This window comes from Tachyglossus aculeatus, chromosome 3 (genome assembly GCF_015852505.1).
Source record: "Tachyglossus aculeatus isolate mTacAcu1 chromosome 3, mTacAcu1.pri, whole genome shotgun sequence".
Classification (NCBI taxonomy): domain Eukaryota; kingdom Metazoa; phylum Chordata; class Mammalia; order Monotremata; family Tachyglossidae; genus Tachyglossus; species Tachyglossus aculeatus.
The window spans coordinates 16,557,800-16,577,850 of NC_052068.1; the positions used below are offsets into that span (position 1 = coordinate 16,557,800).

Sequence of the window (20,051 nt, forward strand, 5' to 3'; positions counted from 1 at the left end):
GTAGAGCAAAGCGAGAGAGTCGGGGCGATGGGGAGGAGAGGAGGAGCTGAGGAAAAGGGGGGTTTAGTTTGGGAAGGTCTCCTGAAGGAGGTGAGCCTTCAGTAGGGCTTTGGAGACCTATCGAAAAGTCTAGAGAACTTCAGTGCTGTCAGTCAGGCAATCGCATGTATTAAGCGTTTATTGTGTGCAAAGCACTCTACTAAGTGCATGGGAAAGTAAAATATAGCAGACATATTTCCAGTCCAGCAGAAGCCTACAGTTTACAGTTCAAACTTCTCTCTGGCTGGGAGACCTGATCGCCTCCCATACCTTACATCTGGCCTCTTGAGCGTTTCCCCCAGCGTCACTGACCGGCCAGAATCAACATCAAATGGCCGGACAAGATGCTGAACAATGAAGTTCTTCTAGACTGTGAGCCCACTGTTGGGTAGGGACCGTCTCTATATGTTGCCAACTTGTACTTCCCAAACACTTAGTACAGTGCTCTGCACACAGTAAGCACTCAATAAATACGATTGAATGAATGAATGAATGAATGCAGTCAGTCTCCTAAGCATCCAAGCTTTGCTCACTTCATTCATTCAATTGTATTTATTGAGCAAGCAGAGCACTGTACTAAGTGCTTGGGAAGTACAAGTTGGCAACATATAGAGACGGTCCTTACCCAACAGCGGGCTCACAGGCTAGAAGGGGGAGACAAACAACAAAACAAAACATATTAACAAAATAAAATAAATAGAATAGATATGTACAAGTAAAATAAATAAATAAATAGAGTAATAAATCTGTACAAACATATATACATATATACAGGTGCTGTGGGGAGGGGAAGGAGGTTAGGTGGGGCGGATGGGGGGGAATCTAGATGGGACAAGGGAAGAGAATGAGTGCCTAGAGGATACCCAAACAGCTGCTCTATGGTGAGCTGAAATTGGGAACGTGAATACAAGGAGGGAAGAGGAAGCATTTTAAGGACATGGTAAAACGGAGCCTCAGACACTGCTGTATCCCCACTGAGAACTGGGAGTCGATTGCTGAGAACAGACCTACGTGACACATTGTCACCAGGAAGGGAGGGGCTCTCTTGGAACAAAAGTGTCATATGTGAAGAGAGACAGGGAGGGAGAAAGAGGAAAACATCACCAGGCACTGCAAACATTAAACACAATAGCCCAACAAGGGACAACTTTCTTGTGTGTCCATTGGGGAAGGGATTGGGAATCCTAAATTGGCCTTTTTAACCACACACTGACTCATAGTTGAACTTCACGATCAGTGATGTTTTCTTTGCATGTGAAGGACAGAGATGGTAGATAGATAGAAAGAAAGAAAGAAAGAAAGAAAGAAAGAAAGAGAGAGAGAGAGAGGGGGGGGGAAGAGAAAGAAAGAAAGAAAGAAAGAAAGAAAGAAAGAAAGAAAGAGAGAGAAAGAGAGAGGGAGAAAAAGAGAGAGAAAGAGAGAGAGAAAGAGAGAGAGAAAGAGAGAGAGAAAGAAAGAAAGAAAGAAAGAAAGAAAGAGAAAGAAGGAAAGAAAGAAAGAAAGAAAGAGAGAGAGAAAGAGAGAGGGAGAGAAAGAGAGAGAAAGAGAGAGAGAAAGAGAGAGAGAAAGAGAGAGAGAAAGAGAGAGAGAAAGAGAGAGAGAAAGAGAGAGAGAAAGAGAGAGAGAAAGAAAGAAAGAAAGAAAGAAAGAAAGAAAGAAAGAGAAAGAAAGAAAGAGAGAGAAAGAGAGAGAGAAAGAGAGAGAGAGAAAGAGAGAAAGAGAGAGAGAGAGAAAGAGAGAAAGAGAGAAAGAGAGAAAGAGAGAGAGAAAGAAAGAAAGAAAGAAAGAAAGAGAAAGAAGGAAAGAAAGAGAGAGAGAGAGAAAGAGAAAGAGAGAGAAAGAGAAAGAGAGAGAAAGAGAGAGAGAGAGAAAGAGAGAGAGAAAGAGAGAAATAAAAAGAAAGAGGAAGAAAGAGAGAAAGGAAGAAAGGAAGGAAGGGAGGAAGAGAGGGAGGGAGGGAGAGAGAGAGAGAGAGAAAGAAAGAGAGAAAGAAAGAAAGAAAGAAAGAAAGAAAGAAAGAAAGAAAGAAAGAAAGAAAGAAAGAAAGAAAAAGAAAAGAAAAAAGCTAGCTAGCTAGCTAGATACAACACACATACCCCACTGCTCTTTGGCAATTCTGATAAAAACAATAATAATAATAATGATGGTATTTGTTAAGCACTTACTATGTGCCAAGCATTGCTGGGGTAGATATAAAGTAATCAGGTTGTCCCACGTGGGGCTCACAGTCTTAATCCCATTTTTTGGAAGAGGCAACTGAGGCATGGAGAAGTTAAGTGACTTGCCCAAAGTCACACAGCTGACAAGTGGCAGAACAGGGATTAGAACCCATGACCTCTGACTCACAAGCCCGGGCTCTATCCAGGAAGCCATGCTCTCTTTGAGAGGAAGCCTTTCTTCTGCAGCAGTTCTGGAACCATTACTGGATGAATTTGCTTGGATTACTTCACAGACTTTAGCTCCTTGTGGACTGGAAACAACTATATGAATTCTGTTGTATTGTGCTCTCCCTACTGCTTAGGACAATGTTCTGCACATGGTAAGCCCTCAATGAACACCATTGATTGATTGATTGATTGAGTTTCTTTGAGCTTGCATCATCAGCTGATCTTTTGGCCTTTCATAGCTTTATATTTTTGCTTTTCAAAGAAACTCATCTCCATATATTCATCCTTAATTGATAAGAACAGTATTAAATAAGAAGCCTATCAATGCTATTGTTCATTCAGGCACGCTGACACTCATAATACAGCTCACAGAAATGCAGTTGCAGTTAGAAGAGCATTTACATTCTATAAACTGATGAGGTACTTCCCTGCACTCAGGTCTGGATATATAATCTTCTCCAGATACAAATATTGATTTTCTGCAGAGACTACTGCAAGTGAAGCTTAAAGGAGTCATATGATCCACCACCCCAGGGCTCAATCAGAGTAATTACTGTATTTATTAGGCACTTACTATATACCGCTCCCTTCTGCTTTGCCCTTACTGGCTCCTCTTATTCATCCCCCCTCCCAGCCCCACAGCAGTTGTGTACATATCTGCAATTTATTTATTTATTCATATTAATGTCTGTCTCCCCCTCTAGACCTTGAGCTCACTGTGGGCAGGGAATGTATCTGTTTATTGTGGTATTGCACTCTACCAAGCTCTTAGAAAAGCGCTTTGCACACACTAAGCGTTCAACAAATACAATTGAAGGAATGAATGAAAATCTGTGCTAGGAACTGGAATAAATAGAGGATAATATAAGCAGACATAGTCCTGGGCATATACAGGGCTGACAACCTAAGAGGCAGGGAGAGCAGGCAGTCTAATCACTTTCTCACAGATTCTGGAAGAGACGAAGCAAATATCTTGTCTCCACCAGCATTTTAGTAGGGAACCAACTTCATGGCATGAGTGAAATCGCTTCAGTGTGTCTCACTGTTCAAATGTTCACAGGACTGGGAGTCAGAAGGGCCTGCCACATGTCTGCTGTGTGACCTTGGGCAAATCACTTAATGTCTCTGGGCCTCAGTTACCTCATCGGTAAAATGGGGATTAAGACTGTGAACCTCTTGTGAGCTACGTAAGCACATAGTAAAGTGTTCTGCATATCATAAGTGCTCAGTAAATGTGATTAACTGAATGAAGATGTGACAGGAACTGTGACCAACTCAATTAACTTGTGTCTATCCCAGCGTTTCAATCGGTGCTTGACAATGGTAAGCACAAAAGAACAATAATAACAATTATTACTATTATCATTTGGAGAGGGTGGTGGTAGTTGTGGAGAAAAGGTTTCATGAAATTTGATTTGAAGAGGTTGGGCTAAAATGAATGTTCTTAGAGTGCAGTGCCACATAGCTGGAGCACATTAAGAGTTAAAAGAATTACAAATCAATCAATCAATCAATCAATCAATCGTATTTATTGAGCGCTTACTATGTGCAGAGCACTGTACTAAGCGCTTGGGAAGTACAAATTGGCATCACATAGAGACAGTCCCTACCCAACAGTGGGCTCACAGTCTAAAAGGGGGAGACAGAGAACAGAACCAAACATACCAACAAAATAAAATAAGTAGGATAGAAATGTACAAGTAAAATAAATAAATAAATAAATAAATAGAGTAATAAATATGTACAACCATATATACATATATACAGGTGCTGTGGGGAAGGGAAGGAGGTAAATGTTGCTTCCTATGTTGGCACAGCAACCTTAAATTAAAACATGTGAGGAAATGTGGTTCTTTTAATCACATTATGACAAGCTGTTGGCTGTATCCAAACAAATCTGCACTCTGCAACTGGTTTGTCCCCTTCCTCGCCAACCCAACTGCTACCATGATGGTCCAGGCCCTTAGCATACCCCACCTAAACTACTGAATCAGTCTCCTTGCTGAACTATAAAAATAATCATAATTATAATAACTGTTAAGTGCTTGCTATGTGCCAACCACTGTACCGAACTCTGGGAGGGAAACCAGTTAATCAGATAAAACAAAGTCCCTATCCTAGATGGGGCTCAGATCAAAGAGGGGGAGAGAGTAAAGGCCCAAAGAAGTAAAATCACTTGTCCAAGGTCACACAGCAGGCAAGTGGTAGAGTCGGGATTAGAACCCTCATCTTCTTACTCCCAGGACCATGTTCTTTTCATTAGACCTTTTTGCTTCTCCAGTCTCTCCCTACTCTAAAATGTTTCTATAAGAAAGCACTGTGCTTATTTTCCCACTCCTTCAAAAACACCAGTTGGTTGCCCATCCTTCTCCACATCCCACAGAAAGTCCTTACCAGCAGCTTCAAAGCAGTCAATCAGCTCTCCTACTTTTATCTAACCTCACTATAACAACAACTATAATAATGTTAATAATGATAATAATATTTGCAGTATTTGTTAAGTGCTTACTAAGTACCAGGCACTATATGAAGTGCTGAGGTGGATACATGCCAATTTTTTTTAACGGCATTTGTTAAGCACTTACTATGTGCCAAGCACTGTTCTAAGTACTGGGGGGGAAACAAGGTAATCAGGTTGTCCCACATGGGGCTCACAGTCTTAATCCCCATTTTACAGATGAGGTAACTGAGTCATAGAAAAGTTAAGTGACTTGCCCAAAGTCACCCAGCTGTCAAGTGGTGGAGGCGGGATTAGAACCCATGACCTCTGACTCCCAAGCCCGAGCTCTTTCCACTGAGCCATGCTGCTTCTCTAATTGATACAGTCCCTGTCCCACATGGTGTTCACAGTCTCAACCCCCATTTTAGAGATGAGGTAACTGAGGCCCAGAGAAGTGAAATTACTTCCTCCAGACCACACAGCAGATAAGTGGCAGAGCTGGGATTAGAACCCGTGACCTTGCGGTTCCCAGGCCCATGCTCTAACCGCTACATCATGTTTCTATCTTCTACTACAACCCAGCCCACACATTTTGCTCCTCTAACGCCACCCTCCTCACTATATCTCAGTCTCGTGTGTCTCTCCATCAGCTCCTTGTTCATGTCCTCTGTCTCTGGCCTGGAACTCCCTACTCCTTCAATTCTGACACGCCATCCCCATCTTCAAAGCCTTACTAAAATTATACCTCCTCTAAAATGTCTTCCATGGATAATGTCTCTTTTCCCCACCCTATTTGCCCTCCTTTCTGCATTGCCTATGCATTTAGGAGCTCACTTCCTCCAGGAGGCCTTCGCAGACTAATCCGCCCTTTTCCTCTGCTCCTCCTCCCCTCCCCATTGATGCCTGTTTACTTAGTTTGATGTCTGTCTCCCCCCTTCTAGAGTGCGAACCCATTGTTGGGTAGGGATTGTCTCTATTTGTTGTTGAATTGTAATTTCCAAGCACTTAGTACAGTGTTCTGTGTGCAGTAACTGCTCAATCAGTACAATTGAGTGAATGAATGAATGAACTTGGAACCTGACTCCTTAAACGCTTTGCTACTCACTCCACCCCCAGCCCCACAGCATTTATGTGCATGACCTTAAACTCTTCTGCCTCCCCTACCTGTAATTCATTAATAATAATAATAATGATGGCATTTATTAAGCGTGTACTACGTGCAAAGCACTGTTCTAAGCGCTGGGGAGGTTACAAGCTTTCCCCCTCCCCATCCCCCCCGCCTTACCTCCTTCCCCTCCCCACAGCACGTGTATATATGTATATATGTTTGTACAGATTTATTACTCTATTTATTTATTTATTTTATTTGTACATATTTATTCTATTTATTTTATTTTGTTAATATGTTTTATTTTGTTGTCTGTCTCCCCCTTGTCTGTCTCCCCCTTCTAGACTGTGAGCCCGCTGTTGGGTAGGGACCGTCTGTATTTGTTGCCAAATTGTACTTCCCAAGCGCTTACTACAGTGCTCTGCACACAGTAAGCGCTCAATAAATACAATTGAATGAAGCTGATCAGGTTGTCACACGGGAGGCTCACATCTTAATCCCCATTTTACAGATGAGGTAACTGAGGCACAGGGAAGTTAAGTGACTTGCCCAAAGTCACAGAGCTGATAGTTGGTGGTGGTGGGGTTTGAACCCATGACCTCTGACTCCAAAGCCCGTGCTCTTTCCACTGAGCCACGCTGCTTCTCCATTCTACGGTCTATTTCTCCAAGTATATTGTAAACTCCTCATATTGTCCCAAGCACTTAGTACAGTGCTCTGCCCGCACCGTCCTCAATGGTACTCACATCCTATACTCTCACATACTCTCATATTCTAACTTACTATGCAAGAAGCAGCATGGTGTAGTGGCTAGAACATGGGCCTAAGAGTCAGAAGGTCATGGGTTCTAATCCCAGCTCTGCCTCTTGTCTGCTGCAGGATATTGGGCAGGTCACATCATTTCCCTGTGCCTCATTTACCTCATCTGTAAAATGAGGATTGAAAGTGCAAACCCTAGGTGGGACAGGGACCGCATCCAATCCAATTTGCTTGTGTCCACCCAGTGCTGAATACAGTGCCTGGCACCCAGTAAGTATTTAACAAATACCACAATTATTATTATGTGCAGAGCACTGTACTAAGAACTTGGGGAAGTTACAACAGATAGTAGACACGTTCTCTGCCTACATCAAACCTAGGGAGAGTTCTTAGAGGGGGAGACAACTTAAAGAGGGAGACAAACCGTAATATAAATAATTTACAATATATAATTTAAAGATATGTACATAAATCCTGTAGGGTTGAGGGTGGGGTGAATATCAAATGCACAAAAGTCACAGAATCAGTATTCAATAATTACGATGGATTGATTGATCCCAGGGACTGGGTTTCAATAGAGGTTCTTCTTCCTGGTGAAAGCAAGAACTCTGAAACAAGATGTCCAAACACAACAGCTTTAAATTATATAATATAAATTCTTTATTCATAATAATGTCTGTCTCCCCTCTAGAACATAAGATTATCGCGGGCAGGGAATGCGTCTACCAACTCTGTTGTATTGTACTCTCCTAATAATAATAATAATAATAATAATAATAAGGGCATTTATTAAGCGCATACTATGTGCAAAGCACTGTTCTAAGTGCTGGGGGATACAAGGTGATCAGGTTGTCCCACGTGGGGCTCACAGTCTCAATCCCATTTTACAGATGAGGTAACTGAGGCACAGAGAAGTTAAGTGGCTTGCCCAAGGCTCCACAGCTGACAAGTGGCGGAGCCAGAATTCGAACCCATGACCTCTGACTCCAAAGCCCGTGCTCTTTCCACTGAGCCACGCTGCTTCTCTAAGCACTTTGTACGGTGCTCTGAACATACTAAACGTTCAATAAGTACCTTAGTACCGCTGATGATGAACAGCTCATAATTATCATTCCCATAATCAAATTAAAGGAAGGCTGTTTTCCAGTCACAGAGAAAGAGTGAATGGATTTAGATTTTGTTGGACTAAATGTTATTTCTTTAATGTCTTGTCATTTGATTTTTCTCATCGTAATAGCCTGAAACGCAATAAACTTTATTATCTCCATTCCTCAGGTAAAGGCACTGACGTACAGAAAGATTTTCCTTCTTAATGTCTATTCATTCATTCAATCGTATTTATTGAGCGCTTACTGTGTGCAGAGCACTGTGCTAAGCGCTTGGGAAGTACAAGTTGGCAACATATAGAGATGGTCCCTACCCTACAATGGGCTCACAGTCTAGAATCTCCCCCTAGAGAGTGTAAATTCCTGGTGGGCGGGAATAATGTCTACTAGCTCTGTTGTAATATAGTCTACCATGTGCTTAGTACAGTACTCTGCACACAGTATATGTTCAATAAATATCATCTATAATAATAAGAATAATATCTGATAAGTACTAACTACATGCTAAGCACTGCACTAAACATGGGGTAGATACAAGATAATCGGGTCTCACATGGGGCTCACAGTATAAGTAAGAAATTGACTGAAGGTTTAGCCCAAAGTTAAAAAAACAACTAGTCTGTGAGGAGCCAGAATGAGAGCCTAGAATTCTCCCTAGACTAGGGAGTGAAAAATTAGAGTTTAGCCCCCAGTAGAAAATATTTTCCAGTCCAAGAGTTGCCGTATTGGCAATGTATTCCCTTTAGTTTCTGGGTTATGTAGAGAGAGAAAATAAGAGTGTAATCCAGTTACACTGAATACCAGCTGGCTCTTTGGAGAAATTACAGTAATAAACCAAAGAAAGCATCTGTGCATAAATACATTATTCTGAAAGGCACTGCTAGAGGAAAAAAATGTAATAATATAGCTGTAATGAGAAAATTAATTTACTCGCTTTTTGCAGATCAGGATTCCAAAGGTTACAAGGCAGATTTTGTTCATTCTGTTAAAGTTAAGTTTGGTTTTGCCATTATATTGGATAATTGTTTATACAAGTAATTTGTATTATATGACTCTGGAAGCTGCCGGGGATTTGATTGAAATTGATCGCCAAAAACCTCAACTCTCTTGTGGAAACGTGTCACAGTGTTTCAGATTATATTTCCAAGACACAAAAACTCAAAAGTTCAGTGCACTGAATCTGTGGGGCAATGGAATGCTAAATAGGTTCTAGAAAGGTTTGGATTAATATATCCAACAATCAATCGACAGTGACATTTTTTGAGGGCTTACTGTGAGCAGAGGACTGTACTAAGCACTTGGGAGAATATAATATAATAGAATTTTGGGGTTTTTTAAAATTGTATTCGTTAAGGGCTTGCTATCTGTCAAATTCATTAATTCATTCATTCAGTCGTATTTATTGAGCGCTTACTGTGTACAGAGCACAGTGCTTTGCACAAAGAACTGAAAGCGCTTAACAAATACCAAAATTATAAATTATTACAGAGCACTGTACTAAGCGCTTGGGAAGTACAAGTTGGCAATATACAGAGACGGTCCCTACCAAACAACAGGCTCACAGTCTAGAAGAGGAAGACATACAACAAAACAAAACATGTGGACAGGTGTCAAGTCACCAGAATAAACAAAAATAAAGCTAGATACACATCATTAGCAAAATAAATAGACTAGCAAATATGTACAAGTAAAATAAATAGAGTATTAAATCTGTACAAACATGTATACAGGTGCCGTGGGGAGGGGAAGGAGGTAGGGCAGGGGGGATGGGGAGGAGGAGAGGATTGACTGATTGATCTTTTAAATTTGAGATATATAAATGCTCCTTATTCCAAATAAGAGCAGAAGAGGGTGCAGGTAGACACCGAGGAATATAAAGGAGCACACGTGTTAAAACACAAACCATATTAAAAAAGCAGGCCTATTTGAGAGTTTCAAGAAATCTCCCAATTGTAATTGTCACCTCACACTTACTTGATCAATATTTTGTTCTTTACCCTTCTCTTCTGAGATATTTTACAATTTTGTGCTTGTATCCATTTTAGGGATTTATCCCATTGCAAGGAAATCAGGTGGCTGAATTCCTTCCCAATCCAGAAGAACCGGGAAAACATCTCTTTGAAATCACTCCAGGTAGGCAAAGGCTGCGGTTTCTGTTTCTCTCTCACCATCATCTCTTGTGGTACTGTACTGAGAGCAAAAGCAAGCAGGAAGAAATTCTTGTGTCTTGAGGATTACAACCATTCTGATAGAGCCTGCATGTGATTGAGGTTCTCTATGGACGAGATGTGGGGATCCTCCATGACTGAACAGAAATTAATAGCTCCCCAGGAAATTTGTTTTCCAACGGTGTCAGATGGGTTTGACCGTCTTCTCTTTGCATTTGAGCTAGAGATGAATAATGAATCAGTGGTTGGTTTTAAGGTGCTTCATCTGTGTTTCTAAGATAGCTACTGTATCTTTTTGCCTCTATGGTCTTCTATGCTTACTTAGCACTATAAAGTTCAAGTGTATTATTGAGACAATTGCCTGGACTAATTTATTTCATAATGCAATGCTCTTTGTTTTGTTTTTTTTTATGCTAGCATCTGTTAAGCGCTTACTATGTGCAAAGCACTGTTCCAAGCACTGGGGAGGTTACAAGGTGATCAGGTTGCCCCACGGGGGGCTCACAGTCTTCATCCCCATTTTACAGATGAGGTAACTGAGGCCCAGAGAAGTGAAGTGACTTGCCCAAAGTCACACAGCTGGCAACTGGCAGAGCCGGGATTTGAACCCATGACCTCTGACTCCAAAGCCCGTGCTCTTTCCATTGAGCCACGCTACTTCTCTGTTATACCCAGGAAATCAAGTATCCTGTATCGTGTCATGTTGGACCTTTATTTAATCCCATTTTTAAGAGATCCCATATTATCATCATCATCATCATCAATCGTATTTATTGAGCACTTACTATGTGCAGAGCACTGTACTAAGCGCTTGGGAAGTACAAATTGGCAACATATAGAGACAGTCCCTACCCAACAGTGGGCTCACAGTCTAAAAATTCTTTTATATATATATATATATATATATATTCTTTTTTGGCATGAAATTAAAGTTCTGCAGAGTTAAATAGTGATGAGTTTCCTCATCTGTAAAATGGGGATTAAGACTAACAGCCTTACATGGGACAGGGACTGTGTCCAAACTGATTGTCTTGTACGTATCCCAGCTTTTAGTACAGTGTCTGGCACATATTAAGCACTTAACAAACACCACAGTTATTAATTATTAAGATCATGGACAGGAGAATAGGTATATTATCTCCATTTTACAGATGAGGAAAGCAATCAGTGGAGGCCAGTAAAACCCCTATGACCAGCATCAAAAGTACACCTACAGCAAGACACCCATTCCCTGCTCTCAAGTAGTTAATGGGCTAGATGGAAAAATTAATTTACCAATAGTGGGAGCAGGAGGAACATCAAGGAGATAGCATCAAGTAGCACAAATACATCTAGATGCCCTTTGTATTTGAAGACACCACCTTTGATGTAATTCACCCTTGAGGGCGGGAATGACTGAAAAGGCTAAGATTTGGAGTCCTGTGAGCCTGGTGGGCACCCTAATTGTGCTGTCACACTTTCATACTGGTACTAATTTTCTTTTGTCACCCTGTGCCATGATCCTCATGAAACTTCTACTTCAAAAGAGCTGCTCCTCGATTAATCACTTATATTTCTTGAGTGCTTAGTGCAGACCACTGTACAAAACACTTGGAGGAGTACAGTGTAACAATATAGCAGAGTTGGTAAGCATGTTCCCTGCCCACCATAAGCTTCCAGTTTAAAGGACTGCTCCTTTCTTGATCACTGGGACCCAGGCTGATCTCTCCATGCCAACTGACTCCCAGTTTTCAGCTGGGATGTAACATTGTCTGAGAAGTTGTTTTACAGTTACAAGGGCACTTGCAAGGACACCTATTGGGTGAACACAGTTACATACCATTTATTGAATGAATGATTGCTCCCCCTTCTAATAATAGCAATAATAATGATGATGGCATTTATTAAGCACTTACTATGTGCAAAGCACTGTTCTAAGCGCTGGGGAGTTTACAAGGTGATCAGGTTGTCCCACGGGGGGCTCACAGTCTTAATCCCCATTTTACAGATGAGATAACTGAGGAACAGAGAAGTGAAGTGACTTGCCTAAAGTCACACAGCTGACAAGTGGTGGATCCGGGATTTGAACCAATGACCTCTGACTTCAAAGCCCGGGATCTTTCCACTGAGCCACGCTGCTTCTAGACTGTGAGCCCATTTTTGGGTAGGGACCGTCTCTATATGTTGCCAACGTGTACTTCCCAAGCTCTTAGTACAGTGCTCTGCACACAGTAAGTTCTCAATAAATACAATTGAATGAATGAATGAATGAACTTAGACACAGAGCCCTATGCAGTCAATGTCCCCTCCTGGTGGATGTTTATCTTTTGATCTTGTGTCTACCCCAGCACTTAGCATCATGCTTTGCCCATGGTAAACATTTAATAAATACTATTATTCTATATGAATGAAATAACTAAATAAATTATTTAATGTACAAATGAATGTACCTAAGTGCATATGGACAAGGATGGGAATGAAATATGTAAGTGCTGATGTTACTTCCCTGTTAGCTATTTTCATTTATAGGAAATTATCTTCCATAATATAATAATAATTTATAACAATTATGGTATTTGTTAAGTGCTTACTATGTGCCAAGCACTGTTCTAAGTACTGGGCACTACTGAAGGTGACTACTTTAAAGAACTCTTGTAGATAGGCCAGAATTAGAACTGATGGAGTGGAAAGAGTGATGGAGAAAGGAAATAGGATCGTGGGGAGTTTAGATTAAGCATCTGTATTGGACAGTATCTGGGGGAAAATATTTTGAAGGACTTGGTAAATGAAATGGTTCCATGCAGAAAAAGGAAAATGAAAGGGAAGCATGCAGGCTTTGACTAGTTCCAAATGGCCCAGAGAGGGTTTTAGAAGATGTTTTAGAGAAGCAGCATGGCTTAGTGGAACGAGCACAGGCTTGGGAGTCAGAGATCATGGGTTCTAATCCCGGCTCCACCACTTGTCAGCTGTGTGATCTTGGGCAAGTCACTTCACTTCTCTGTGCCTCAGTTACTTCATCTGTAAAAAGAGGATGAAGACGGTGAGACCCTCGTGGGACAACCTGATTACCTTGTATCTACCCCAGCGCTTAGAACAGTGCTTGACACATAGTAAGCACTTAACAGATACAATGGTTATTATTATTATGTGGGGAAATGCATTTGATTCCCATGCAGCAGAACAATGCAATCCCCCTAAAAGTCTGCAGATGATTCACCAGCTGAGTCACCACCTATTTATACAAGGGCTGACTGACCTTTATGTTCATAATATAGCCGTTTGCATGCTTCGCAGGGCCTGTTCCAACAGCTTATGTCAGGATGTTGGGGTTATTGATCTTCTATCCAAGTAACTAGACCTAATGTTTGGTACAATCTTACGTACCAATCATGCCTACAGCTGGGAATTGGAGAATGATGTCTTCCAAATGCTTGCGTTCTTCTCTTTTTAAATCACATTTGTTAATCGCTTAGCATGTTCTGGGCACTATACTAAGTGCTGGGTTAGAGAGAAGATAATCAGGTTGGACACAGTCCCCTGTCCTACACGGGGCTCACTGTCTTATTCCCCATTTTGCAAATGAGGTGACTGAGGCACAGAGAAGTTAAATGACTTGCCCAAGGTCACACAGCAGACAAGTGGTGAAGCTGGAAATGGAACCCAGGACTTTCTGACACCTAGGACTGTGCTCTATCCATTAGGCCTTGCTGTTTCCCAAGCATCATTAATGTCTCCCCATGGTCTGCCCATTCTACACACCCTCCAGGCCCACTGAGGGATCTAATCTTAGCTGGTAGGTGTGAGACAGTTGGGTGCCTGTCTCACTTCCTGCCTTCAAAGCCCTACTGAGAGCTCACCTCCTCCAGGAGGCCTTCCCACACTGAGCCCCTTCCTTCCTCTCCCCCTCCCCATCCCCCCCGCCCTACCTCCTTTCCCTCCCCACAGCACCTGTATATATGTTTCTACAGATTTATTACTCTATTTATTTTACTTGTACATATTTACATATTCCATTTATTTTATTTTGTTAATATGTTTTGTTTTGTTGCCTGTCTCCCCCTTCTAGACTGTGAGCCCGCGGTTGGGTAGGGACCGTCTCTATATGTTGCCAACTTGTACTTTTCAAGCGCTTAGTACAGTGCTCTGCACACAGTAAGCGCTCAATAAATACGGTTGAATGAATTGAATGAATGAATGCCTGTAAGATCCCACTTAGATTCGAGGCTAGATATCCCTCTGTTCATTCATTTAGTCAACCGTATTTATTGAATGCTTTCTGTGTGTGGAGCACTATACTAAGCACTTGGGAGAGAAATATACAACCATAAACAGTGATATTCCCTGCCCACAATGAGCTCACAGTCTAGAGTGGAGGAGACAGACCTCAAAGTGCTCTGCACACAGTACACATTCAATAAATACGTTTGAATGAATGAATACAAATAAATGAAATGACAGATATGTACAAAAGTGCTTTGGGGCTGGGAGAGGGGAAGAGCAGAGGGAGCAAGTCAGGGTGATGCAGAAGGGAATGGGAGATAAGGAAAAGTGGGGCTTAGTCTGGGAAGACCTCTTGGAGGTGATATGCTTTCTATAAGGCTTTGAAGTGGGATAGAGGGGTTGTCTGTCAGATTGGAGGAGGAGGGAGGGTGTTCCAAGCCGGAATAAGCTCCTTGTGGGCAGGGAACATGTCTACCAAATTGTACTTTCCCAAGCAGCGTGGCTCAGTGGAAAGAGCAGGGGCTTTAGAGTCAGAGGTCATGGGTTCGAATCCCTGCTCCACCACATGTCTGCTGTGTGACCTTGGGCAAGTCACTTAGCTTCTCTGAGCCTCATTTACCTCATCTGTAAAATGGGGACTATGACTGTGAGCCCCACGTGGGACAACTTGATCACCTTGTATCCGCCCCAGGGCTTAGAACAGTGCTCTGCACATAGTAAGCGCTTAACAAATGCCATCATCATCATCATCATCACTCAATAAATAACGATAATGGTATTTGTTCCCATGTGCCAGGCACAGTACTAAGCACTGGGGTAGATACAAAGTAATCAGGTTGGACACAGTCCATGTCCCACATGGTGCTCACAGTCTTAATCTCCAATTTACAGATGAGGTAACTGAGGCACAGAGAAGTGATATGACGTGCCAAAGTCCATATGGCAGACAAGCAGTAGAGCTGGGAATAGAACCCATTACCTTTTGACTCCCAAGGCCCAAGTTCTATCCTCTACTCCATGCTGCTCAATGGGGTTTTCCAACTGAAATGAAAATGACATCTACCCACCAACTGCTTGTTTAGATCTCGTACAAGAAGACACAGAAGTGTATTGAAGGAAACTGAATTGGAAAAAAAAAAATAAGGACCCCACCTCTTTTCTTCATTTCCATGCTAAATCACATTTCTAGAATTGAACTCAAATATGAATCTTTTATTTGAGGTTAAAAAATGGTCAGGAAAGGAATTCCTCCTCTAGTCACCTTATACTGTCAGATGACTTTGCACTTCCTTGTTTCTTCTCAGATAATTCTTGGATGGTCTAACTTCAACATCCCATCATGTAGGCTGTTCAATTCAAATCCCCATCCCAGTTCAGCATTGAAAGAAACCTTGAGTAGCTCATGGAAACTTATTTTCATGACTCTGCTGCCCCGGCTAGACATTTTCAAGGACTTTATCAACAGAATGCTATATTGCATACTTACTTATTTGGCCATTTATCAACAGCTGACTGTTTTCCTCTGCTTCCCAAGCTAATGGGAAATAAGACTCAGAGATCTTTTACAGTCTTTATCCAATCTGAAGAATGCTGAGATTTATTAAATGTGATGCTTTACCAATCAATTCTGACGTTGTTTCCTGTGTGCAGAGCACTTTAAGCATTTTGGAGGGTAAAATGCAGCAAAGTTGGAAGACCTGTTCCCTGCCCACAGGGAGCTTAAAGTCTTGTGGGGTTGACAGATTTTAAAATAAATGAATAAATTTCTGAGGTGTTCCTAAGTAGATATGCATATGAGTGCTGTGGGGCTGAGGGTGGGGTGAAAATCAAGTGCTTAAAGGGTATAGATAATAATAATAATAATGGCATTTATTAAGCGCTTACTATGTGCAAAGCACTGTTCTAAGCCCTGGGGAGGTTACAAGGTGATCAGGTTGTCCCACAGGGGCTCACAGTCTTATTCCCCATTTTAGAGATGAGGTAACTGAGGCACAGAGAAGTAAAGTGACTTGCCCAAAGTCACACAGCTGATGAGTGGCGGAGCTGGGGTTTGAACCCACGACCTCTGACTTCAAAGCCCAGGCTCTTTCCACTGACCCATGCTACTTCTAATTATTTGCTATTGTTATGAGATTATGGATAAAGCCACTACATGCCTTAGTTAATGTTCAGCCTACAATTTTTTTTTCTATAGGAATACAATTAAAAGATAGAATTGGGTTTATTGTGGGTTGGCAGATTATACCCTGAGACAAAATAATTACTATTTCTTAACATTGGTTTAGCACTTGCCAAGGTCTTTATGATCCTATTTGTTAAATGTCAGTATCAGCCCCTTGCCTTATTCATGATATCCTTTTAGACATCAGGGATGGAAAGCATTTATTCTGTCTTCTCTGGAACCCATCTGAGTAGTTTTATTATAATGTTGTTGTTGCTGTTATTATTATTATTATTATTATTATGTCTGTAACCCCCTTCTACACTGTGAGCCCGTTGTTGGGTAGGGACCATCTCTACATGTTGCCAATTTGTACTTCCCAAGCGCTTACTACAGTGCTCTGCACATAGTAAGCGCTCTATAAATACGATTGAATGAATGAATGAATATAATAATTGGGAAGAAAAAAGTACAAACTTCAGAAAAAAAACATTCCCCAAACACACACTGAAGACAATTGTTACAGGAAAGCGTGTTTCCTATTTGCTAATTTTAATTAAATGATGTTCCTAGCTCAGTGCTTCTCCTTAGCTTTCCTTCCTAGATATTCAGAGCCAAAGAATATTGGTACAAGCTCAAACAGGAAGCAACTAAAAATGGAAAAATATGGAAAAAATTGGACAATGTAAACTGGTTTCTCCTCTGCACCAATCAGCTGGGTCACGGACAAGTTTTAGGGAGCAATAAAGACAGTTGAATGGAAAGAGCAAAGTCCTGGATGTCAGAGGATGCTGGTTCTCTGCCACTTTTTTTTTTCTTTTATGGTATTCGTTAAGCACTTACTATGTGCCAGGCACTTGTCTGCTATGTGACCTTGGACATATCACTTAACTTTTCTGTGCATCAGTTATCTTATCTGTAAAATGGGCATCAAATCCTACTCCTTTCTCCTTAGACTATGAGCCCCATATGGGACAGGGAAAGGGACATAATTATCTTGCATCTACCCCAGCACTTAGTATAGTGATTGGCACATAATAAGAGCTTAACAAATAGCTTCATTAGTATTATTATTATTAGTAGCACTGTTGTGGCTATTTAGTATGTATTGACCTCCTTTCCTTCCTTCTTTTCCTGCCTCCCTCCCTTTGAGAGAGCTAAAACATTTTCTTATCTCACTCAGTGAAATCTAACTAGTTGTTTCTTTTTCTCTTTCTCTTTGTTGTGAGAGCCAATATAGGACCAAACACTTACCAATCGCTCATGGTTACATGATAATAGTGCAAATCGTGATTTGCTTCTCTATCTCATAAACCCTCCCCCTTTGCAGATTTTGTTGCACTTATGTACATAGCTGTAATTTATTTATTTGTATTGATGTCTGTTTCCCCGCCTCTAGGCTGTAAGCTCATTGTGGGCAGGGAATGTGTCTGTTTACTGTTGTATTGTAAGCTCCCAAGCACCTGGTAGGGTGCTCAATAAATACAACAGAATGAATGTAGAACTACAGAGCATATTCTAAATCACTCTTTCAATTAGAATGCCTGCCTTAATATCAAATATCATCAGATGAAGGATTTTGGATTCGAGGAGGTTCTTGTTGGCCTCTGAATAGGCTTCATTTGAAGTCTATGGCTCAGAAAGTAGAAGAAAGCAAATCGGGCCTTGACTTTCTATTGTATTCCCCCCTGCACTTAGTACAGGGCTCTAACCAGAGATAGGGCTTAATACATTTGATTGAATAATTTTTCATTTTTATGGTATTTGTTAAGCACTTACTATGTACCAGACACTGTTCTAAGCACTGGGGTAGATACAAGCTAATCAGGTTAGACACAGTTCATGTCCGTATTTATTACTCTATTTATTTATTTATTTTATTTGTACATATTTATTCTATTCATTTTATTTTGTTAATATGTTTTGTTTTGTTGTCTGTCTCCCCCTTCCAGACTGTGAGCCCGCTGTTGGCTAGGGACCGTCTCTATATGTTGCCAACTTGTACTTCTCAAGTGCTTATTACAGTGTTCTGCACACAGTAAGTGCTCAATAAATACGATTGAATGAATGAATGAATCAATGTCCCCCACGGAATTCACAGATTTAATCCTCATTTTACATCTTATGTATATATCTGTAATTTATTTATTTATATTAATGTCTGTCTCCCCCTTTAGACTGTGAGCTCATTGTGGGCAGGGAATGTGTCTGTTTATCATTATATTGTATTCTCCTAAGAGCTCAGTACAGTGGTTTGCACACGGTAAGTGCTCAATAAATACAATTGAATGAATAATAATAATAATAATGATGGTATTTGAATGAATGAGTTTTACCGATGAGGTAACTAGGATAAAGACAAGTTAAGTTACTTGCCCAAGATCACACAGCTGACAAGTGAAAGAGCTAGGATTAGAACCCAGGTCCTTCCGATTCCCAGGCCTATGCTCTATCCACTGAGCAACACTACTTCTTAATGTTAAATTTTGGCTTCCCAATCCAGGCAAGTCCCCTCTCAGGGGTCGCACCTGGAGAGTTTCCAATCCCCTACCAGTGTCAACTACAGGAGGGAGAGTCGAGCAGAGGCCTGTCCATTCCATTCCTAGCTTGGCCAGTGGCTAGCGAGTGGAAGGCAATCTGCTACATGTCAAAACTCTCCTGTGTTGGGCAGCAGTGGAATGGAAGAGAGTCACGGGTGGAGACTCGGGTATACTGTCTGGAAGGAGGCAATGGTAAACCGCTTCCGTATTTTTACCGAGAAAACTCTATGGATCCACTATCAGAACGATTGCAGATGGAGAGTGGGGCATTCTGGAAGATATGTGTCCGTGGTGTCGCTCTGGGTGGGAGACGACTCCACAGCATAAGACAAGAATCCAGGCAAATCCATTTCCTTGAGGAAACCAAAGCTGGTACAACTGAAAGACAGACCAAATGACTCTATCATCGACCCCACCCCCACCCAAATACACACCCACACACAGACAGAAGTGTGGACTTGGGCAAGTGGGAAAGCAGCTAAATTCTGAAATAGTAAAAGGAAGGCTAATATAACCTAAATGTCATATGTTTGCTTTGTGTTTGTGGCTGAAACTCCACCTGAACTATGGCCTACTGGATAAAGCACGGGCCTGGGCGTCAGAAGGACGTGGGTTCTAATCTCAGCTCTGCCACTGGCCTGCTCTGTGACCTTGGGCAAGTCACTTAATGCCTCTGTGCTTCTCATCTCTAAAATGGCTATTACGACTCTGAGCCCCATGTGGGACAGGGACTGTGTCCAATCTGATTAGCTTGTTTCTATCCCAGCACTTAGTACAGTGCCTGGCACATAGCAAGTGCTCAACAAGTGCTATGAAAGCCAACAACAACAAAAAAACATGCTTTCTACAATTTACTGAGGCTTATTGGTTGTTCCCCTAGTGATGGAGACTGGAGCAGAGCTGGAGTAAAGGCCTCTTTATATCACATTTAAAAGCCCCTTACATCCCATTCATGGATTTTTTTTACAGGACATTTTATGAATATCAGTGGATAAATGAAAATAAAGGGAGGAAGAAACAATCAAGCTGTTTTGATAGACCTTAGGCTGCATTCCTGAAGGTGATAAAAGACAATAAGAGAATTAAAGCAACCATTTAAACCAGTTACAGCAACTCCTCTTCTCCTCCTCCCCATCCCCCCCA

General features: G+C 41.4%; 1 protein-coding gene and 1 non-coding gene across 2 annotated transcripts in view; both read left to right on the top strand.

The window, feature by feature from the left end:
* The window catches only part of ARHGAP22 (Rho GTPase activating protein 22), a 372,891-nt gene that overhangs the window by 42,050 nt on the left and 310,790 nt on the right, over positions 1 to 20,051 (top strand). Inside the window, exon 2 of the mRNA XM_038743958.1 lies at positions 9,885 to 9,972. Coding sequence (XP_038599886.1) covers positions 9,885 to 9,972 — 88 coding nt within the window. The remainder of the gene's footprint in view (positions 1 to 9,884; positions 9,973 to 20,051) is intronic.
* On the top strand, positions 18,878 to 19,016 carry LOC119926436. The gene has a single exon (XR_005450312.1). It is a non-coding gene; the product is annotated as a small nucleolar RNA SNORA7 (small nucleolar RNA).